Source organism: Eimeria maxima, genomic scaffold (assembly GCF_000499605.1).
Source record: "Eimeria maxima Weybridge genomic scaffold, Emw_scaff418, whole genome shotgun sequence".
NCBI lineage: Eukaryota > Apicomplexa > Conoidasida > Eucoccidiorida > Eimeriidae > Eimeria > Eimeria maxima.
In genome coordinates, this window is record NW_013563844.1 from 1 (window position 1) to 20,000 (window position 20,000).

A 20,000-nucleotide genomic window follows, 5' to 3' on the forward strand; every position below is an offset into this window, starting at 1 on the left:
AACCAGGTATTGTAAGTGTGAGAGTAGGCTTGTCCTACGATCCACTAAGATTCAGCCTGCGTTGTACGATGTGTTCTTCCATCAGCATATTCCGCTTGCTGGGCCAACTACACATGTGCTGATCTTGATATATGAAGTCCATTGTTGTTGTGTCCTTTGATTAGCTGCATCATTTTGGTCATTGGGCTCGCCAAATCCCTCGTCACTCCTACGAGATTCTTAAGTTCTCCAAATCCCTCGCCCCTCTAACGGAATGCATTATTCGAACGGAATGCTTATTCGTATACGGATGACGTTGGATTGGCCTTGCATTCTTAAGGTCTTCAAATCCCTCGTCATTCTCACTGAATGAAATGTGGGTGTTGGGATTCCAACATCCGCTACATCCATTGCAGGCGACTTTGGCACACCCAGGTATTGTGATTGTGTACGCTTTTCCTACGATCAACAAAGATTCAGCATGTGTTATATGGTGCTTTTTCTCCTCCTCCTCTTCTCGCTTGCTAGGGATAATGCCGGTTGGTGATGGATTGCAATCGGTCCACATCACGACAAAGCCGCCTTCAGCTCATATTGGCATTGGCGCGTATGGCTGATGAATATTATCTTACGACAGAGACATCATGATTTTTTGCATACAAGATTTGTTTTAGCCGCTTGCTCTGTTCCTGCCTGTCGACATTGTTTTGGTGTGAGATTGGCTTTAATGATAATCTAGAGAATTCAGTGTTTGTGTGACTCAGAATATGTCGATAGTTTTGCTCTTGTATTCAGTGCCTGTCTGTTCTTGCTTGCGTGTGTGTTGGTGTGTTCGCTGTATTGATTTATTTCAATGATTAAGGATGTAATTGAATGTTTCTGGCTTAGAGTGTATCGATAGTTCTGCTGTGACAGACAGTCTCTTTGCGCCTTGTACAGCTTACCGATAGCGCAGCTGTGATGTTCAATGTTTGTGTGTGTCTGTCGGCATGCGTTTTTATGTTTTTCCTGTGAGATTCAATTCACTGATTGTCGATAGAATTCACAGTCTGTTTTCATCCTGCAAATAATTAATGACGGGGCATTTTAACATCTATAACGGCGAGGTGTTTGCCAACCTTACGGGAAAGAGGAGTAGGTCCTCTGTACACACATCTTATTTTGCATAATACACTAGTACGCTAATAACACACAGAGAGCAGCAGACACATAGGTAGCAACATACAGGTTCACTATAAAAGGGGAGCGCCATGAGGGTTACCGCTTCCTTGCATCCCTTTTTTAACTCCTTTTCTTCGAGGCAGTGCCTCCCATCTACTTCGCCCAGCTTTCGAATTTGTAGGACTATGAGGAGGATTCTGAATGTTTTCTCCTCCTCCTTTTCCCTCCTGCTGTGACGCATAACAAGTTAACCTTAATTGTAGATTATTTCTGCCACATTTGTGTCTCATACGTATCTCCTTTGTGCCCCGTCTCTGTCTCCTCTGTGTGTGTCTCCTCCATCTACTTTGTGCCGCCCTTGTTTTTTCCTTCGTTTCTCTCTCCGCTATATATCTCTTCCATCTCCTCTATGTCTCCCGTGTGTCTCCTTTCTCTCTGCTTGTTGTCTCCAAGTCATTTTGTTAGTCTCATTGACATTAAATACACGAGGCGACAGTACATGCGGTCGCAGGTACACTCAACATCACAGACCTAACCCCCACCTCCCCAACCCATTCCCTAAACGCTAAACCCTAAACCCTAAACTCCAAAACCTAAACCCTAACACTTAATACCTCCTAATGCCTAAACGCCAGACCCTAAACCCCAAACCCGACACCCTTAATCTAAACCATGTCAACACTCTGTTAACAAGACGGCAGTTGTATTGGAGGGAAAAAACAAATAAGGCCCTCCTCCACCCAAACCCTACCCCCTAAACCCTCAAAGTCCAACTTGATGAGTTTAGACAAACCCTTGAGGTACACTGCCAGATACAAAACCCCACGAGACAGACAACACAGCCCCCGCAGGACAAGCGTATTATTATAAACGCTAAACCTTAAGCCGTAAAACCTAGACTATACAGAGAGCGAGTGTTCAGGTTGGCGCAACCATAAACATGCCCCCAAAATCTTTGCCTACTGCAGCAGCAGATTGCTGCAGGCCCAGCGGCAGCATATGGCAGCAGCAGCTGCAACAGCAGCAGCAACAGCTGCATATTGCTGGTCTTGCTCCAGGTGGAGCATCAAATCCTCAAGCTGTCCCCTTCACAAACAAAGTGCAGACAATGCTAACATCTGCTGCTGTAGCAGGTTGCTGCAGCAGCAGCACGTTACTGCAAACACCTGCTGTAGCAGTTGGCAGCAGGCTGCTGCTACCCTTGTTGCAACAGCAGGCTGCCGCCGGCCCCTCATGCAGCAGCAGGCAGCAGGCTGCTGCTGTCCTCTGCTACTGCAGCGGGGAAAATGGGGAGGGAGGTGTTGCATGTTCACTTAACTGCTGCTGTGCTGCTGAGGGGAGACATTTTTGTCTCCAAAAAGAAGGGCGCTAACAGGCCTCGGCAGCAATCTGTCTCTTCTGCTGCTCCTGCTGCTGCTGTCTTCTCCCCTTGTGCGACCCCCACCAAGGAAAGGGGCCCCGCCGCCTGTTGCCCCACCTGCATCAGCATGCAAGGTAGAAGGGTGAGCCCCCCCGACCCAACTACCCTCTTGTATCGGGCCCTGTAAGGGTGTCCCCCCCTCCCTCAAGTATTGATGATGGGTGTCTGCAGGTAGATGAAGAGACACCTCGAACTGTTCATGAGGGTTTAGGGTTTGTTGAGGTGTATCGGGAGGGTCTAGGATAAGACGGGGGCCTATTGCTGCTGTAAAGAGACCATAAGCAGTAAAGAGGAGACAGACACCTGCGAGTGCAGCAGCAGATCCCTTAGCAGAAAGGAGGAGACAGAAGAGACAGTTCACAAGGAAGATAACAGCAGCATCAATAAGAGTAACAAAGAGACCTACAAAGCTAAAGAGACAATAAGCTTGCTGCTGCTGCGACCTGAGGAGACACTGCAGCAGTGCTGCTGCTCCTGCTTTAGGTGCTGCACTGCATGCATAAAAGGAGAATGCAGCAGCAAAGACGAGAAGCAATGACACCAGCTTAGAAGCAGCTTGTGTCTCCTGCAGCAGGAGACCTAGGGGAGCTAGCCATAAGGCAATAGAGCCTAAAAGGAGACAATAAAAGAGACATCTATAGCTACTGTCTCTTTTTGCTGCTGCTGGCTGTCTCCATATAGACCGCATTATAAATCCCCCTATAAAACCTCCTAATTTAGAGACAGCTATTAGGGAGACACTCCAAGCATTAGCTGCTAATGCGTCTCTTGCATCAGCAGCAAATAGACTTGGTGTGTATAGACAAAGCAACGGTAGCAGCACGGAGACAACAGCATCCTCTACTGCTGTATCTACAGCTAGCAGCAGCACATGATAACCTAACTGTCTCCTTTCTAATGACAGCAGCAGTCCCCTTTTTATGTCTCCTAATCGTAGCCGTACTTCTTCCTTAAATCCTATATTATTTATACTGTCTCCTGTGCTGTCATCAGATAAAGAATCCTCACTAAACAGGCTATCTCCTAAACCCTCAGAACCCGCTGCTGCTGCTGCTGCTGCTGCTGCTGCCGCTGCTGCTGCTGCAGCAGCAGCAGACGTGCCACCAGATGGATTTGTACCCCATGAACTCAATAATCCGCTGTTGTCTCCATACAGATGACGATTTAGATGCTGCTGATGCTGCTGATGGTGAGACCCTTCATGATCCTCCACTCCTGCTGCTGCTGCTGCTGCTGCTGCTTCTGCTGCTGCTGATGATGATTGTGATCTGTTGCTGCGTATACCGCAGGAATAAAAGAAGAGGGAGACAGCAGAAAGGACAAAGAAGAGAAAAGCAAGAGACAAAATAAGAGCTAAACGAGAGACATATTGAGGACGAGACAGCAGCAGCTGCTGTATTTGCTGCAGTTGCTGCTGAACAAACTGCAGCAAATGCAGCAGCTGCTCCCTAGGGGAGTATTGTACCTCGAACTTGAATTGTTGCAGCAAATTAATATCTGCTGCTGCAGTTCCTGCTGTTGTAGCTCCTACAGCTGTAGCTCCTGCAGCTGCAACATGACCAAGAAGACCGTTGCTGCTGGTGGTGGTGCTGTTGCTGCTGCTGGTGGTGCTGCTGTTGCTGCTGGTGGTCGTGCTCCCTCCCCATAAGAGAAGAAGGAAGAAAGCAATAGGTGCAGTAAATAATACAAAGGATACATCAAATGCTTTTCTATGTATATTAATAAATCTATCTCTTATTATGTCAGTAAGGGACACCCCTACCTGTTGGCTAACAGCATCAAGACCACCACAGTCTGCATCAACAATATTGGATACAGCAACTAGTGCCCCATCAATAAGTAGACAAAGGGAGCAAAGGAGACAACATATTTGTTGTTGCTGCAGCAATAAATATATACATATCCATGCTGCAGGTAATAATATACTCCATACTATACAACGACCTAATGTTGTTATTAGCAGCAAATTCCTTACATTTATACGATCTGCTGCTGCTGCTGCTGCAGGAGATACTAATATTAATCCTATATTAAATAATACCCTAAGGGCCCCTATACCTAGGGGGCCCCCCCATAACGATACAGCTAATACACCAAAGGAGGCCCACCATACTGCTGCCTTTGTTACATTTGCTAATTGTCCATACATATAACCACGTAATAAGCTTGCTGCTGATGATGATTCTTCCTCCTCATGCTGCTGCTGCTCCTGCTCCTGCTGCTGCTGCTGCTGTTGCTGTTGTTGTTGTTGTTGCTGCAGTTGTTGTTGTTGCTGCTGCTGTTCGGATTGGTGGTGATGGAGGTGCGGGGGGGGAGCGTGGTGGCCTCCTCCTCCTGCTGCTCCTGCTGCTCCTGCTGCTGCTGCAGGAGGAGGAGACATTAAATCACGTATACTTGCACTGTTTAATAAACCCTCACGTACACCAGATAATAATGTTGCAGACTCGCTGCTGCTGCTGCTGTTCTTGTTCTTGTTCTTGTTGCTGCTGCTGTTGTTGTTGTTGTTGCTGCTGTTGATGATGCTGCTGATGCTGCTGCCGTTATTGCTGCTCGTGCTGGTTGTGCCGGTGTTATTTATGCTGCTGCTGCTGCTACTGCTGCTGTTATTGTTTTTGTTGTTTCTGTTGTTATTCTTATTGTTATTCTTCTTATTGTTGCTGCTGTTGCCGCTGCTGTTGCTGCTGCTGTTGCTACTGCTGCTACTGCTGCTGCTGCTGCGTGGAGAGGGTTCTGGAGACATGGAGGCCGCAGGCTGCAGCAGCAGCGCCTGCTTACTGTCGGAGTCTATGGTTTTACCCATTGTACTGTTGCTGCTGCTGCTGCTGTTGTTGCTGCTGCTGCTGCTCTACGGTGGATGAGGTAAGAGGGCACCTTGGGTAGCCCTTATAAGAAGAAAAACAACCAAAGCTGCTGCTGCATGCATGCAAACATTTAACCCCTAGAGAAGGTAAAAGAAGGCACATCTCTACAGTTAATACTGCTGCTGCTGCTGCTGCAGCTGCTGCAGCAGCTTTTGCTGCTGCTGCTATATGTAGACTGCAGCAGCAGCAGATGCGTCTCTAAGGAAACCCTATCTAGCCAACCTCTGGGTAAATTGGCGAAAGAAAAGAAGACACAAAGAGAGACAAGAAGCAACAGCAGCAAGAGCAGGAGCAGCAGCAACAACAGCAGCAGGGGCCTCCCTTCTTGCTGCTTGCTATACGTTGCTGTGTACCTACGATGAGCGTTTGCTGCTGTTGCTGCTGCTGCTGCTCTCTTAATTGACGTTTTTTGTCTCCTTTTTATTATTTATTCTTAATAAAGAGACAAAAATAACATAAAAGGTAAGGAGAAGACACGGCAAATGCTGCAGCAAGAGCAGCAAGAGCAGCAGCAACAGCAGCAGCAACAGCAACAGCAGCGGTTGGCTACCATGGTGGTGGTACACCACACAAGAGAGCCAGGAGACAAAAAGTGTCTCCTTTTTCTTTTATTTAATTAAATAAATAATAATTATAATAATTACTATTTATTAATAAGGAGACAACTGTCTCCTCTTCCTGCTGCTTATCTCTTGTTTATTATTTTGCTGTCTCTTAACAGCAGCAGCAGCAGCAGCAGCAAACGGAGACCGCAGCACGCTGCAGCTGTCTCCTTTTATGTGTCTCCTTTTTTTTAGTGTCTCTTTTTTACTCTCTCCTTTTTTTATTGTCTCTTTCCTTATTGTCTCCTTTCTTAGTGTCTCCTTTCTTAGTGTCTCCTTTTTGTTTGTTAGTTAACAACGGTATCTATGGTATATAGTAACAGCTAGCTGTTATTGTGTCTCCTGTTGCTGCTGCTCCTGTTGCTGCTGCTCCTGTTGCTGCTGCTGCTGTCTCCAACCCTCCGCTGCTATTCATAGCAATCAGATGTCCGTACACTGCAACGTAGGTACTGCTAAGATAGCAGCAGAAGCAACAGCAGCGACAGCAGCAGCGCAGCAGCAGCACCAGCAGAAGCACCAATAGGAGTAGCGGAAGGAGATGAAACAGCAGCAGCAACAGCAGCAGCAGCAGCAGCAACAGCAAGAACAGCAGCAGCAGAAGCTAGCGCGAGCCAATTATTATTCGGTTTGCCTCATGGCAAAAGCTACAGAGTTGGAGGCGTCTGTCTCCTTTTTATACAAAAGGAGACAGCAGCAACTGCTGCTGCTGCTGCTGCTGCTGCTGCAGTTGCAGCAGCAGCAACAACAACATTAAAGACACAGCAAACTACTAAACCACATTCCCTCGAGGCCCCTCAGGTCAACAGCAGCAACAGCAACACCCGCTGCTGCTGCTGCTGCTGCTGCTGCTGCTACAGTAATTAGTGCTGCTGAGGTTGCCGCTGCTATCGTGTTGCTGAGTTTGCTCTATACCTACACCCCCCACTGCTGCTGCGGCTGCTGCTGCAGCTGCAGCAGCAGCTGCTTCTGTTGCCGGTGCTGCTGCCCTCCTACTAGCAGCAACACCAACAACAGTAACCGCAGCAGCAGCACCTGCTGCTGTTGCTGCTGCTGCTGCTGCTGCTGTTTATAGCTTAGCGCCTGCTAGACGGAAGAGCTCTTTGGCCTTTTCGTGACGATCAAGAAGACGAACAAATCGTTGACGAATTCGCGGATCTTTTAATTGCTCAGGAGTCTATAAAAAAAAAAAAAAAAAAATACACAAACCCTAAACCCTAAACCCTAAACCCTAAACCCTAAAAAAAAATCTAAATTATAAATCCTAATGGGGGAGTTTCTATTCATTTTTACTGCACAAATGTTACTGCTAAAAGTAGTACAGTAATAGCTATGAGTATTGCTGCTGTTTCTGCTGCTGCTGCTGCTCCTGCTGCTGCTGCTGTTGCTGCTGTTGCTACTTACTGCCATGAGTTTGTTGACGTCAAGGCCTTCCCTCTTGCCGTCTTCAACAAATTCCGTCCACCCCGGGCAGACGGACAAATCATTGCTAGCCTGCAGCTGCTGCTGCAGCTGCTGCTGCTGTAGCTGCTGCTGTTGCAGTTGCTGTTGTTGTTGCGGTTGGATTGCTTGCTGCTGCTGGTGCATATGATGCTGCTGTTGCTGATGATGCATAGGCTGTTGTTGTTGCTGCTGTTGTGGTTGCTGCTGCTGCATACGCTGCTGCTGCTGCATAAGCTGCTGCTGTTGTGGTTGCTGCTGCTGCACAGGTTGCTGCTGCTGCACGGACGGTTGCTGCTGCTGCTGTTGAGGAGTTGCCTGTTGCTGCATCTGTTCGTGTTGCTGCTGCTGCATAGGTTGATGCTGCAGCTGCTGTTGCGCAGGCTGCGGCTGCAGTGGCATCATCATAGGGTGCGCAGCATGCTGCTGCATGCGCAGCGCTTGCTGCTGCGGCTGCAGCAAGAAGGGATGAGCAGGGACTACTGGCACAGGATGCAGCAGCAACCCCTGAGGCCCTAAGATAGCAGCTGGCATAGGGACATGTACATAACCTGCGGGGGGTTGGTGCAGCAAACGGGCAGCTTGCTGCTGCTGCAGCATATGCTGTTGTTGCTGCTGCTGCATGTGCTGCTGTGGGTGCAGCACCTGAGGGTGAGACTTCGTGTGCTGCTGCGATTGCTGCTGCTGCTGTTGCTGCTGCTGTGATTGCTGCTGCGACTGCTGCTGCGATTGCTGCTGCTGCTCGGTGTCGCGACCAAGGGCAGCTGTCTCCTCGTGTGGAGGCGTAGGAGACTGCTGCTGTGATGGCTGCTGCGATTGTTGCTGCGACTGCTGCTGCGATTGCTGCTGCGATTGCTGCTGCGATTGCTGCTGCTGCTGTTGCTTCGGTGGTGGAGGTGGTGGTGGTGGTGGAGTTTGCAGCGCTTGGCCGTCTTGCTGCTGCAACACGCTTGCCACCGTGGGTTGTTGCTGTTGTTGCTGCTGCTGTTGTTGTTGCTGTTGTTGTTGCTGTTGTTGCTGCTGCTGCTGTTGCTGCTGCTGCAGTTGCTGCTGCTGCTGCAGCTGTTGTTGCTGTTGCAGCTGCTGTTGCTGTTGCTGTTGCTGCGACTGTGGCGATAATTTCTGTGATTCTCCACCACTCTGCTGTTGCTGTTGCTGCTGTTGCTGCTGTTGCTGCTGCTCCCTATTAAGCCTAGTAAGCCCTCCAGGTACAGAAGCCTCAAATGCATCAACATGCTTACTTGGCGCTCTGCTGCTGCCCTTCGCTCTGCTGCGGAAGGGATCGGCAGCAGCAGACCGACTCCCAAGGAGGCCCCCCCCTGATGAGTAGGAGACTCTGCCGCACCCACCACCACCATAAGAGGAGACACCACGAAGGGGCCCCACAGCCTCCACAGGAGCAGGAACGTCTCCTTTCGCCTGCAGCACCAACAGTAGCAGCAGCAGGAACAGCAGCATAAGAAGAGACCCAAAGGGGATAAAACAGGAAGAAGGGAGAGAAGGGTATATGGAGACACTTAGGAGGCACCACGGTAAGAAGAGATAACAGATATAAATAAACAAAAGAAAAAGTAGCAGTGCTCCTGTTGCATTTGCTGCTGCTGCTGCTGCTGCAGCAGCAGCAGCAGGAGAGTAAAGTGGACAGCAGCAGGAAGGAGACAGATAGTGTCTCTTACTGCTTTTAGATATAAGAAAGGATCAGACAACCATGTAGGTAATATTGTCTCCTCAGGTGTCTCCGCAGGTACCCCACAAATAAAATCTAAGGGGAGACACTTTAGGCCTTCTGCTGCTGTCTCCTGCAGCAAAGGACACAGCAGCAAAATAGACAGCAGCAGCAAATGCAGCAAAGCACAGGCACAGGTCGACCACTCCAGCAACAGACTCTCAGCAGCAGCAGCAGCTATGCTCAAGCAGCAGCATACTAGCAGCAGCAGCAGCAGCAGCTATACGTACAGCATGTATGGTATGTGCAGCAATCTTGAGGATCGTCTCCAATGCGGGATCGTCGATCCAGGGGAGACGATCCCCAGGAGTGTGGGGACAACGAGAGACAAGAGAGGAGACACTATAATTGCTGCTGCGTAGACACACTAAGAAGGGGACATCAAAGTGCTGCGCTGCAGCACGAACCCGCTGCTGCTGCGCTGCTGCAGCAACAGCAGATAAACGACCTTCAGGCAAAAATGCGGCGGTTGGCAGCAGCTAAACACAAACAAACAGACAAACAGGCAGCAAACAGCCATGCAGCAACAGAGGAAGCAGCAACAGCAGCAACAGCAAGACCAACAGCAGCAACAACAACAGCAGCAGCAGGACGTACAAGGGGAGCTGATTCGACGGGCATCGCGAGTAGCTGCTGCTCTAAGCGGCAAGTGTCTCTGTAGGTAAGGAGGGCCAATCGTGTTTGCTGCTGCAGCGCAGCAATCTGCTGCTGTTGTTGCTGCTGCTGCTGGTGTGGCTGTTGCTGCTGCAACCGCTGCTGCGCTGACAGCAGCAACTCGCTCTGTGAAAGGAATGCAAGGAGACACCGCCGCAGCTCACGCAGCAGCAGCTTCCTTGGGTCCTCCTCCACCTCACATACTGTCTCCCCTGCTGCTGCTGCTGCTGCTGCTTCTGGGTCTGCTGCTTCTGATGGGAAAAGAGAACCAGCATTTTTGCTGCTGCTGCTGTTGCTGTTGCTCTCCAAGGGGTCCTGCAGGTCAGCATACAATTCTGCGGCTTCGTCTGCTGCTTCCGCCTGCAGCACACAACACAGCAGCAGCAGCAGCAGCAGCGCATGATGCAATAAAGGCAGCAAAAGCAGCAAATAAAAGTTGCTGTACAAAGAAAGAATAAGCCTTACCTCTGGCCATGGTGCTGCAGCGCGGCGAGCTGCATGCATTCGCTGCTGCTGCTGCTGCGGCTCCTTGACCTTCCACGGTATAGGGACTTTCTGCTGCAGCAGCAGCGCGAATAGCGCATGCAACGGGTACGGATCTGCTGCTGCCAGGTGTCTAGCCAGCTGCAGCAGCTGCCGCGCCACTGCTAGCCAGCCCATGCCCTCAGCTGGAGACTGTCTCTGCAGCGCAGCAGCAGCAGCAGCAAAGAGACAAATAGTATCTCGTAACACGTCCAAGCAGCAGCAGCTGCAGCAGCAGCAATTGCTCAACAAAATACCAAGACAGCAAGGGGGCAAAAAGACAAGTAGACGGAAAACAGCAGCATTAGCAACAGCAGCAACAGGATTAGCAGCAACAGCAGGAGGCTAACCTGTGCTGCTGAGGTGAGTTCTGCAGCGCAGCGTGAAGCAAGGGGAGCGAAGCAGCAGACAGCAGCAGGAGAAGCAACAAGAGCAACAGCAGCTTCCGTCTCATTGCCCTTAAGAGCAGCAAATAGGGCAGAGACAGAGTGCTGCGGTAGGGAGTAAGACAGGAGCATGCAAAGGAAGGGTTTGCTGCTGCTGCAGCAGCAAGCAGCAGCAGCAACACAATTCAATGCAATATCTACTGGTGTGTCTTCTCTATTGCCTAAGGCAGAGACAGCCGCAAATAGTCTCCTTAATATAGGTATATAACGAGGGAAGCCAAGTCCTTTCTTCATCTTGCTGCTGCTGCTGCTGCTGCTGCTGCTGTGGCCGCTGCTATCTTGCCCGCCAAAGGAGCTGCTAGGAGCCCCACTACCCTCATTGCTGCTGCTGCTGCTGCTAGCTTCCCGCTGCTGCACTGCAGCATCAGCTAAGGATTGGTATCCTTGTGCTATTTGTGTTGCTAGACGGAGAGCCACCAGCAGCAGCTGTTTAGCGATTTGCTGCTGCTGCTGTGCATCCTCTGCTGCAGCTGCTCCGTCTATTGCTGCTGCAGCATCAGCAGCAGGAGGACCAGCAGCAAGAGCAGCAAGACGCTCATCCTCCAGCAGCTCAAGAGATACCTCAAGGAGACGACGACAAGGAAGGGCAAGGACACGCTCTAGCTGCCTATACACTGCAGCAGCAGCAGATAAATGCTGCTGCAGCAAACGCTCAACAAACTGCAGCAAACGCAGCAAACGGCTGCCGTGCAAAGCAAACAGAGATCTTGCTGCCCGGGAGTAAGCCTGCAAGCAGCAGCAGCAGCAGCAACAGCAGCAGCAACAACAATGACATAAATGCAGACAATGATATGCTGCTGCTGCAGCACAAACCCCAAACTATCAGAAACCAGTAAGGGCTGCTGCAGCAGCAACTGCTGCTGCTGCTGCTGCTGCAACTCCTGCTGCTGCTACTGCATAGGAAGGGGGGCCTTACTGGTCGATCGGGGTACGTGGGAAGCTCCTGCGCTGCAGCAGCAGCAGTTGCTGCTGCTGTTGCTGCACCCGATGCTGCTGCAGTAGGAGCAGAACCAGTTGCTGCTGCAGCATTTCCAGCATCAGCGCTGTTTAGCGCTGCTGCAGCAGCATCTCCGTCAGCAGCATTTTGCTGCATGCTACTGTCTGCAGCAGCCCCCTCTGCTGTTGCTGCTGGTGCGTCTGCTGCGGCTGTTTCTGCTGTTTCTGCTGCAGGCTCCCCTCCAGTTGCTGCTGCAGAATCTGCATGCGAACGTGGGGTGTCTGGCTGCTGCTGCAGTGAGCGCAGCGCAGCAGCAAGAAGTGCATCAAGACAATCATATATAAGGGAATAAACAGGTAATCCCTCAGCAGCAAGAGACACTGCTGCTGCTGCTGCTGCTGCTCTTAATGGAGGAGACAAAGAAAGAGCAGCACGAGCTACCCAAGACAGCAACTCCCCTAACTCCTCTAGTCTTACGACCTCAGAGGACAGTTGGTGCTGCAGCAGAGACACACAACACATATAATATGCTGCTGCTTCTGCTGCTGTTGCTGCGGTTGCTATTGCTGTAGTTGCTGTTGCTGTTGCTCCTGTTGAGGTGGCTGCAGCAGGAAGGATGGCACACTTACCATACGTAACGCTAGGAGAGGGGACAGGTTCTCCGTGTTGCTGCTGCCAGTTGCTGTTGATGCTGCTGCTCCTGCTGCTCCTCCTGCTGCTCCTGCTGCTCCTCCTGATCCTGATGCAGGGGCAACTGCAGCAGGTGAGGTGTCTCCTCCTGCTCCAGTCTCTGCTGCTGCAAGCTGCTGCAGCAGCCTTGCTGCTAAGGCGCTGCGTACCTGTCTCCAAACACTCAATACATCTGCTGCTGCTGCTGCTGCATCGTCTCCTGCATCATCTGCGGCTGCGTCTCCTACAACTGTCTCCGTTGGGCCCATAGACAAATGACCTGCTGCAGGGCCGAGGAGACCGTCGCCTCCTGCTGCTGCTGCTGCTGCTGCAGCAGCAGCAGACAGCCGCAGACGGCACAACAAATATAAAGGCATTGGCTCCTCCGGTAGGGAATCCTCATCTTCCTGCAACAGCAGCAACAAATACACACCAAAAGCAGATGTTCCCCCCGCAGCAGCAGCAGCAGCAAGTGCAGCAGCAGCAGCACCAACAGCAACAGCCGCAACAACAATGCATGGCGAAGGCAGCAGCTGCTACTGCAGCTGCATAAGCTAGAACACTGGACAGTTACCAGCAACACGTGCACCTAGCAATAGCAATAACTGTAGCAGCAGCAACAGCAGCAGCAGCAGCAGCGTGCTGCGTACCAGTGCCCAATTTTGGGGTGTATAGGGAGCTCTTAGTGTCTCTAGAAGGGACGGCAGTTTAGCAGAGAGAGTAACAACATGTGTCTCTGCAGCAGCAGCAGGAGAGGTAGTGGTGCTGCTGTTGCTGCTGTTGCTGCTGCTGTTGCTGCTTCCCGCTGCACCTGCTGCAGCAGGAGTGTCTCCTGCACCAAGAGAAGCTAATAAATTAGAGACAGATCTAGGGGGACAAAAAGAAGGACGAGTAGCAGCAGCAACAATATGAAAGGAAAAGGAGACAGTAGGCAGTACAGCACCAGGAGACCATTTGCCCATTGCATGCAGCAGCAGCAAACCTGCTTGCTGCAGCTGTGGCAGCAGCACGCTGCACTGCAGCAGCTGCTGCAGCACAAATGCTTGCGAGTCCCGCAGCTGCAAGAACAATAACCGCTGCACACGGCAGACCCAAGACAGGCAGCTACGCAGCTGCAGCACAGCCTGCAGCACAGCAACAGCAGCACAACAGCAGCAACATCACCCATGTTGCTGTTCAGCAGCAGAAGCAACAGCTGCAGCAACAAACCAAGCAGCACACCAGCAAAAGCAACAATAGATGCAGCAGCAGCAGCAGCAGCAGCAGCAGAAGCAGCAGCAAGTGGTGTAAGTCACCTCCTGCCTAAATCCCTCGTGGCTCTGTAGCCACTGAAGCGCTTCTTGCTGCTGGTACTTGCTGCTGCTGCTGTTGCTGCTGCTGCTGCTGGTGTTACCGATCCACTGTCCTGCAGTGAGTAGAGCAGCAGCAGCAAGCAGCAAGATTTGCTGCAGTTGTGTCCTCCTTAACCCTACATAAAGGAGACCCTGTCTCCTATTAAGAGATTCTGCTGCTGCTTGTATATCCTCAAGAGGAGACACAGCAACAGCAGCAAGAGCAGCAAACAGCAGCTGCAGCAGTGTCTCCATTGCATGCAGACTAACATTACGTGCTTCTCCCCATAGAGACAGCAGCTTTGCAAGTTGGGGAGACACCCCACCAATATCTGCTGCAGTTGCTGCTACTCCTGCTGCACCTGATGCTCCTTCTGCTTCTGCTGCTGCTGCTGCTGCAGCAGCTGCTGCTGCTTCGCTTAACCACTCAAAAGGAGGAGCTATGCATGCAATGCAGCGGCAAAGGGCAGAGAGAATAGCGCTAAGACCCTCAGGAGACACACAGACGGAGGCACCTACACCAGCAATTACTGGCACACTGCTGCTGCTGCTGCTGCTGCTGCTGCTGCTGTAAAAGTCTAAATCTGTTGCTGTTGCTGTTGCTGCTGCTGCTGCTGCTGTGTGCGCAACTAAGCGGCGCTCCCATGGCAGCAAACCATCGCTGTCTTGTGTATCTTCAAATGATTGTTCTCCTTCATCCTCAACTGCTGCTGCTGCTGCTGCTGTTGCTGCTGTTGCTGCTGCTGTTGTTGTGTCTTGCTGCTGCTCCTCATCCTCAATATACTCCCCTGCTAGCAGCAGCTGAGGGCAACGACGCACCAGCAGCAGCAGCAAACGAGCAGCAAGTTTTGCTGCAGTTGTCTCCTCTGATGAAGGAGGGAGACGGAAGGAACTCCCTGGCATACAGGATAGATCTGCTATCTCCGTGCTGCTGTTGCTGCTGCTGCTGCTGCTGTTGCTCTTGGTGCAGTTTGTGCTGCTGCTGCTGCTGCTGTTGCTGCTGCTGCTGCTGTTTTGCTGCTTCGTAGAGGAGGTGTCTCCCCAATCAATTTCTGGTAATTGTATACCTAAGGAATCTGCTGCTCCTGATAGAAGTGTTGCGCCTCTGCTGCTGCTGTCTGCTGCAGCATCTGCATCTGCTGCTGCTGCTGCTGCTGCATCCTGTGGAGGGACAGATCCGTCAGGTGTCTCCGCAGGTCTCCTGTCTCCTTTTAATCCGCAAGGAGTGCTGCTAATACGAATTGCTGCTAGGAGAGAGGAGACACTTGGTTGAGGCAGCAGCTGCTGCTGCGGCATATAATTTGCTGCAGCAGCAAGATGCGCAGCTACATGTGCAGCAGACGGCAGCACCACCTCCCGCTGCTGCTGCTGCTGCGGATTGGTGCCCTTGCTGCTGCTAGCGAATATCTGCTGCAGCGCGCTGTGCAGCAGCAACACTCTGCGTGCCATCAAATGGTTAGCCTGCAGCAGCTGCACATACACCCAGGCAGCAGGAGCACAACAGCATACAGCGCCCTACAACAACAACAACAACAGCAGCAGCAGCAACAACAGTTACAGCAGCAGCAGCAGCAGCAGCAATCAGGATACTTCTTACAGCAGCAAAAGATGTCTCTTGTTCTGCTGTTGTCCAGTTGGGTGTTTTAACCAAAAGTGTCTCCGCAGCAGAATTAGCAGCAGCAGCTGCTGCTGCAGCAGCAGATGCTGCAGGTGTTGTTGCTCCTGCTGCTGCAGGTTCTGCTGCTGCTGCTGTGCTGCTGCCTCCCGTGTCTCCTTGCAGAGAAGAAGAGACAACAGGCTGCAAAGGAGACACTAGCTCATCTAAGCAACAGAGGAGGGGGGCCCCCCATTGCCACAAGAAGGGGCCCCCTACTACTGCATCTTCTGCTAGCAGCAGCAGCAGCAGCAGCAAGCTGCTGACCACCTCTATTGAACCACCAATGCTGCAGCCAGCAGCAGCATCTGCTGCTGCAGCAGAACCACAAGCTAGAAGAGACGCCAGCAAAAACACCACGCGCCTGCAGCAGCAACAACAGCAACAGCAGCAATCATAATGACAATCTGTCAATGCTGCTGCAGCAGCAGCAGCAGCACCAGCAAATGCTACAACACCAGCAGCAATCCTTCAACATGAAGCAGCAGCAGCAGCAACAGCAACAGCAGCAGCAGCGGCAGCAGCAGCAGCGGCAGCAGCAAGACTAACCCTTGTAGCCGGCAGTAGACAAGTGTCTCTGCAACAATAGCAGCTCCTGCTGCAGTGTCTCCTATTGCAGCAAGAGCAGCAAGTGCCTCTGCATGCACCTCTACTCCCTTGCTGCTGCTGCTGCTGCTGCCAAGGGCCTTGAAGGCTAAGGCTCTTGCCCTCCAACGGAGACGAACAGCAAGAGTTGTAGATGCAAGAAGACAAGCAGCACGAGTGTCTGCTGCTGCTGGTAGATCTGCTGCTGCTGCTGCTTCAAGGGGGCAGCAAGCAGCAGCAGCATCCTCCTCTGTCAATACACCGCAGCGCCCTACCCATGATGTCCCTAATAGACAAGAAGACAGCATCTGTCTGCTGCAGCAGCAGCAGCAGCCGCAGTAGCTACCGCTGCTGTATGCTGCAGCACAATGTGTCTCCTCATCAACACTGTCTCCAACTGCAGCAGGAGCAGCAGCAGCAGCAGCACCGCAGATATTCTGCAGCCAAGGGGCTAACAGAGATAAACTTCTGCTGCTGCTGCTGCTGTTGAGTTTGCTGCTGTTCTTGCTGCTGCCGAATACTGCAACGTTGTGCTGCTGCTGCTGCTGCTGCTGCTGCACCGCTGCAGCAATAGCAGCAGGTAGGCGACCTTCAAGCACCGCATGACGCTGCAGCAGCAGACTGCTGCAGCTATCGAGGTCTAGCAGTAGCTGCTGCAGCAGTTGCCTATCTCCCTGTTGCTGCAGCAGCAGCTGCATGCCATTGCTGCATGAGGAGACAGTTAGCAGCAGCATACGTACAGCAGCAAGAAGACGAAGATCTGCTGCTGCAGGTCCTGGTAATGCCTGTAGTCTCCTTCTTGCTGCTGCAGCAGCAGCAGCAAGAGATATAATAAATCTATGTCTCCTTAGGTATAGCAGCAAAAAAGGAGACAGTTTGCTGCTGTGCAGCAGCGGCACGTTGCTGCTGCACCAGCAACGATTATATACACCAAAGGAGACCTCTCCCTGCAGCAAAAGGAGACACACAATAAAAAAGGAGACAATTAATAAAAAAAGGAGACAATTAATAAAAAAAGGAGACAATTAATAAAAAAAGGAGACAATTAATAAAAAAAAGAGACAATTAATAAAAAAAGGAGACAATTAATAAAAAAAAGGAGACAATTAATAAAAAAGGAGACAATTAATAAAAAAAAGGAGACAATTAATAAAAAAAAGGAGACAATTAATAAAAAAAAGGAGACAATTAATAAAAAAAGGAGACAATTAATAAAAAAAGGAGACAATAAAAGGAGACAATAAATAAAAAAGGAGACAATTAATAAAAAAAGGAGACAATAAATAAAAAAGGAGACAATTAATAAAAAAGGAGACAATAAATAAAAAAGGAGACAATAAATAAAAAAGGAGACAATAAATAAAAAAGGAGACAATTAATAAAAAGAGAGAATAAAAGGAGACAGACAATAAAAAAAGAGACAATAAATAACAAAAAAAAAGACAATAAAAAAGGAGACAATTAATAAAAAAGGAGACAATTAATTAATTATTAATTAATTGTCCTTTTCTAGGACACTCATCTGCTGCTGCTGCTGCTGCTGCTGCTGCTGTTGCTGCTGCTGCTGCTGCGTACCTCAAGGGCATCATCAAGCCTAGATGCAGCACTAAGAGGAGGAAGAGACACTTCCTGCAGCAGCAGCAAGCAGCACTCCAATGCATCTGCTGCTGCAGCAACTCTATTGTCTCCATCTAGCAGCAGCAGCTCCCATTCCTTCATATCCGTTGCTGCTGCTGCTCCTGCTGCTCCTGCTGCTCCTGCTGCAGTATGACTAGATTTAACAGCAGCAAAAGAAAGAGACGCAAGAGGATCAGAGCTTTGTGTCTCCGTTTGCTGCTGCTGCTGCTGCTGCTGCTGCTCGTAATCTGTCTCCATCTTTATAATTTGCTGCTCTGCTGTTGCCGCTGCTGAAGCATCAGCAGCAGCACCTGCTGCTGCTGCTGCTGCTGCTGTAGGAGTATGCAGCAGCAGCTTGCTGCAGCAGCTATTTGCTGCAGCAAGGGACCTCCATGCCTCTATACGAATAACAATAAACCCTATTAGTCTCCTTAATGCTAATCTAGATAAATAAGGATCAGCAGCAAGTGTCTCCTTCAATATATCTAATAAACACACACTGCTGCTGCTGCTGCTGCTGCTGTTGCTGCTGCTGCTGCTGCTGCTGTTGGTGCTGTTGGTGCTGCTACTTTTGCTGTTGTTGCTGCTGTTTTGTACACTGCTGCTGCTCATATCCCCCACATTGTAAAGTGCGTCACCAACTGTCTCCTCCTTCGTACCTAGTTGCTGCTGCTGCTGCTGCTCGTGCTTCTGCTGCTGTTGCTGCTGCTGCAAGGAGTTGCCTGCAGCAGACAAGAAAATCTCCATTAGATCTGCATGCGAAAGGAGACACCCTAATGTCTTTAGTGCCTCAGCTCTGTACCTCCAGCTGCCGCGGTATCTGCTGCTGCTGCTGCTGCTGCTGCTGTTGCTGCTGCTGTTGCTGCTGCTGTTGCAGCGGCAGCTATGTGTGTCTCTGCCAATAGCAACAGCAAGGACACAACCAACAGCATCTGCTGCAGACAGAGCAGCAACACTTTGCTGCAGCACAGCTAACCTACGCAGCACACGCAGCAGCAGCAGCAACTGCTTGCTGCTTGCTGCTCGTGGCCCTCCTATGCCTTCGTCTTCCTGCTGCTGCTGCTGCTGCTGCTGGTCGCATGCAAAGTGCAGCTCGCTAAAGGGCTGCTGCACTGATTTACATTCCTTGTAGGATGTGCTGCAGCAATTCGTCCCTGCTGCAGCAGCAGCTGCTGCTGCTGCAGCATCCTCTGCTGCTTCTGCTTTTGCTGCTGCTGCTGCTGTTGCTGCTGCTACTGCTGCTTTGAGCTGGTCCGCATGCACTAGCCCCTCCAAAAGGAGACACTCTATGGCGCTGCTAGCTGCTGCTGCTGCTGCTGCAGCGCATGCAGGCTGGCGGCGTAGTTGTGCATGCATGTCGCTAACTGCAGCAGCTGCAGCAGCAACCAACAGCCTCCAAGCAGCAGCAGGCAGCAGCCCCTCAGGAGGCGCAGCAGCAGCAGATGGCATCTGCTGCAGCAAACGAGACACCAGCAGCAACAACTCAGCAAGTGCTGCAGGAGAGGGAAGAGGGACATGCAGCACACTAGGCAGCGGCTGCACCTTCTGCTCCGTGCTGCTGCTGCTGCTGCTACTGCTGCTGCCGTTGCTGCTGCTGCTGCTGCTGCTGTTGTTGTCCATAAGTGTTTCTGTGGCCGAATCTACACCTGCTGCTGAGTCTCCAGAAGCTGCTGCTGCCGCTGCTGCGTCTGCTGCTGCTTCTGCTTCTGCTGCTGCTGCTGCTTCTGCTTCTGTTGCTGCTTCTGCTACTGCTTCAGCTGCTGCTTCTTCGTCTTCTGCTGCAGCATCATAAAGATCATTTGCTGCAGTTGCTGCTGCTGCTGCTTCCTCTTCTTCATCTGCTGCTGCAGCTGCTGCTGCTGCACTTGTGTCTGCATGCATTGTATCGTCATCTGCATCAACGTCTGCTGCTGCGTCAGGTGTATGTCCTGCTGCAGCAGCATCTTCTGCTTCCTCTGCTGCTGCTGCTGCTGCTGCAGTAGGAGACAAAGAGCTTTCTCCTTGGCTATCAACATCATAGTGTCTCCTTTTCCCGCGGCTACTTCCTGCTGCTGCTGCTGCTGCTGCACCTGCTGCTGCTGCTGGGTGTTGCAGCTGAGAGGGAGAGGGAAGGTATGCAGCGAGCTGCTGCTGCAGCGGCAGCAGCAGCTGCTGCCGCAGCCAGGCACGCATGCGTAGACAGAGCTGCTGCACTGCTGCATTGGCAACTGTCTCCTCTTCTGGTGCTGCTGCTGTTGCTGCTGCAGCTGCTGCTGTTGCTGCTGCTGGTCCTATCCCCCATAGGATATCTGCTGCAGTAGGCAAGAAAGGCAGCGGCCTTATGCGCGGCAGCAGCACTGTCTCCTTGTCTGCTGCTGCTGCTGCTGCTACTGTGGCATCTGCTGCCCCTCCTTCCTTAG

At 51.3% G+C, this 20,000-nt stretch overlaps 3 protein-coding genes across 3 annotated transcripts in view; all 3 read right to left on the reverse strand.

Moving 5' to 3' along the window:
* Positions 1-1,826: 1,826 nt before the first annotated feature.
* EMWEY_00032300 (hypothetical protein, conserved) lies at positions 1,827-5,360 on the reverse strand (the record flags this gene model as incomplete). Its single annotated transcript, XM_013478400.1, has 4 exons — positions 1,827-1,945; positions 2,585-2,863; positions 3,533-4,329; positions 4,669-5,360. The coding sequence occupies 4 exons, from the start codon at positions 5,358-5,360 to the stop codon at positions 1,827-1,829; spliced, it is 1,887 nt and encodes a 628-aa protein (XP_013333854.1).
* Positions 5,361-7,089: 1,729 nt separating this feature from the next.
* On the reverse strand, positions 7,090-16,682 carry EMWEY_00032310 (hypothetical protein, conserved; the record flags this gene model as incomplete). Its single annotated transcript, XM_013478401.1, has 14 exons — positions 7,090-7,197; positions 7,425-8,879; positions 9,137-9,259; positions 9,417-9,665; positions 9,784-10,200; positions 10,306-10,521; positions 10,713-11,534; positions 11,725-12,243; positions 12,375-12,821; positions 13,710-15,215; positions 15,343-15,543; positions 15,667-15,763; positions 15,949-16,234; positions 16,412-16,682. The coding sequence occupies 14 exons, from the start codon at positions 16,680-16,682 to the stop codon at positions 7,090-7,092; spliced, it is 6,717 nt and encodes a 2,238-aa protein (XP_013333855.1).
* An 820-nt stretch (positions 16,683-17,502) lies between these two features.
* EMWEY_00032320 (hypothetical protein, conserved) overlaps positions 17,503-20,000 on the reverse strand; it is a gene marked incomplete at both ends in the record, with an annotated part of 3,923 nt that continues 1,425 nt past the window's right edge. Inside the window, 2 exons of the mRNA XM_013478402.1 lie at positions 17,503-18,496; positions 18,578-20,000. The exon at positions 18,578-20,000 is cut by the window's right edge and continues 113 nt beyond it. Coding sequence (XP_013333856.1) covers positions 17,503-18,496; positions 18,578-20,000 — 2,417 coding nt within the window. The remainder of the gene's footprint in view (positions 18,497-18,577) is intronic.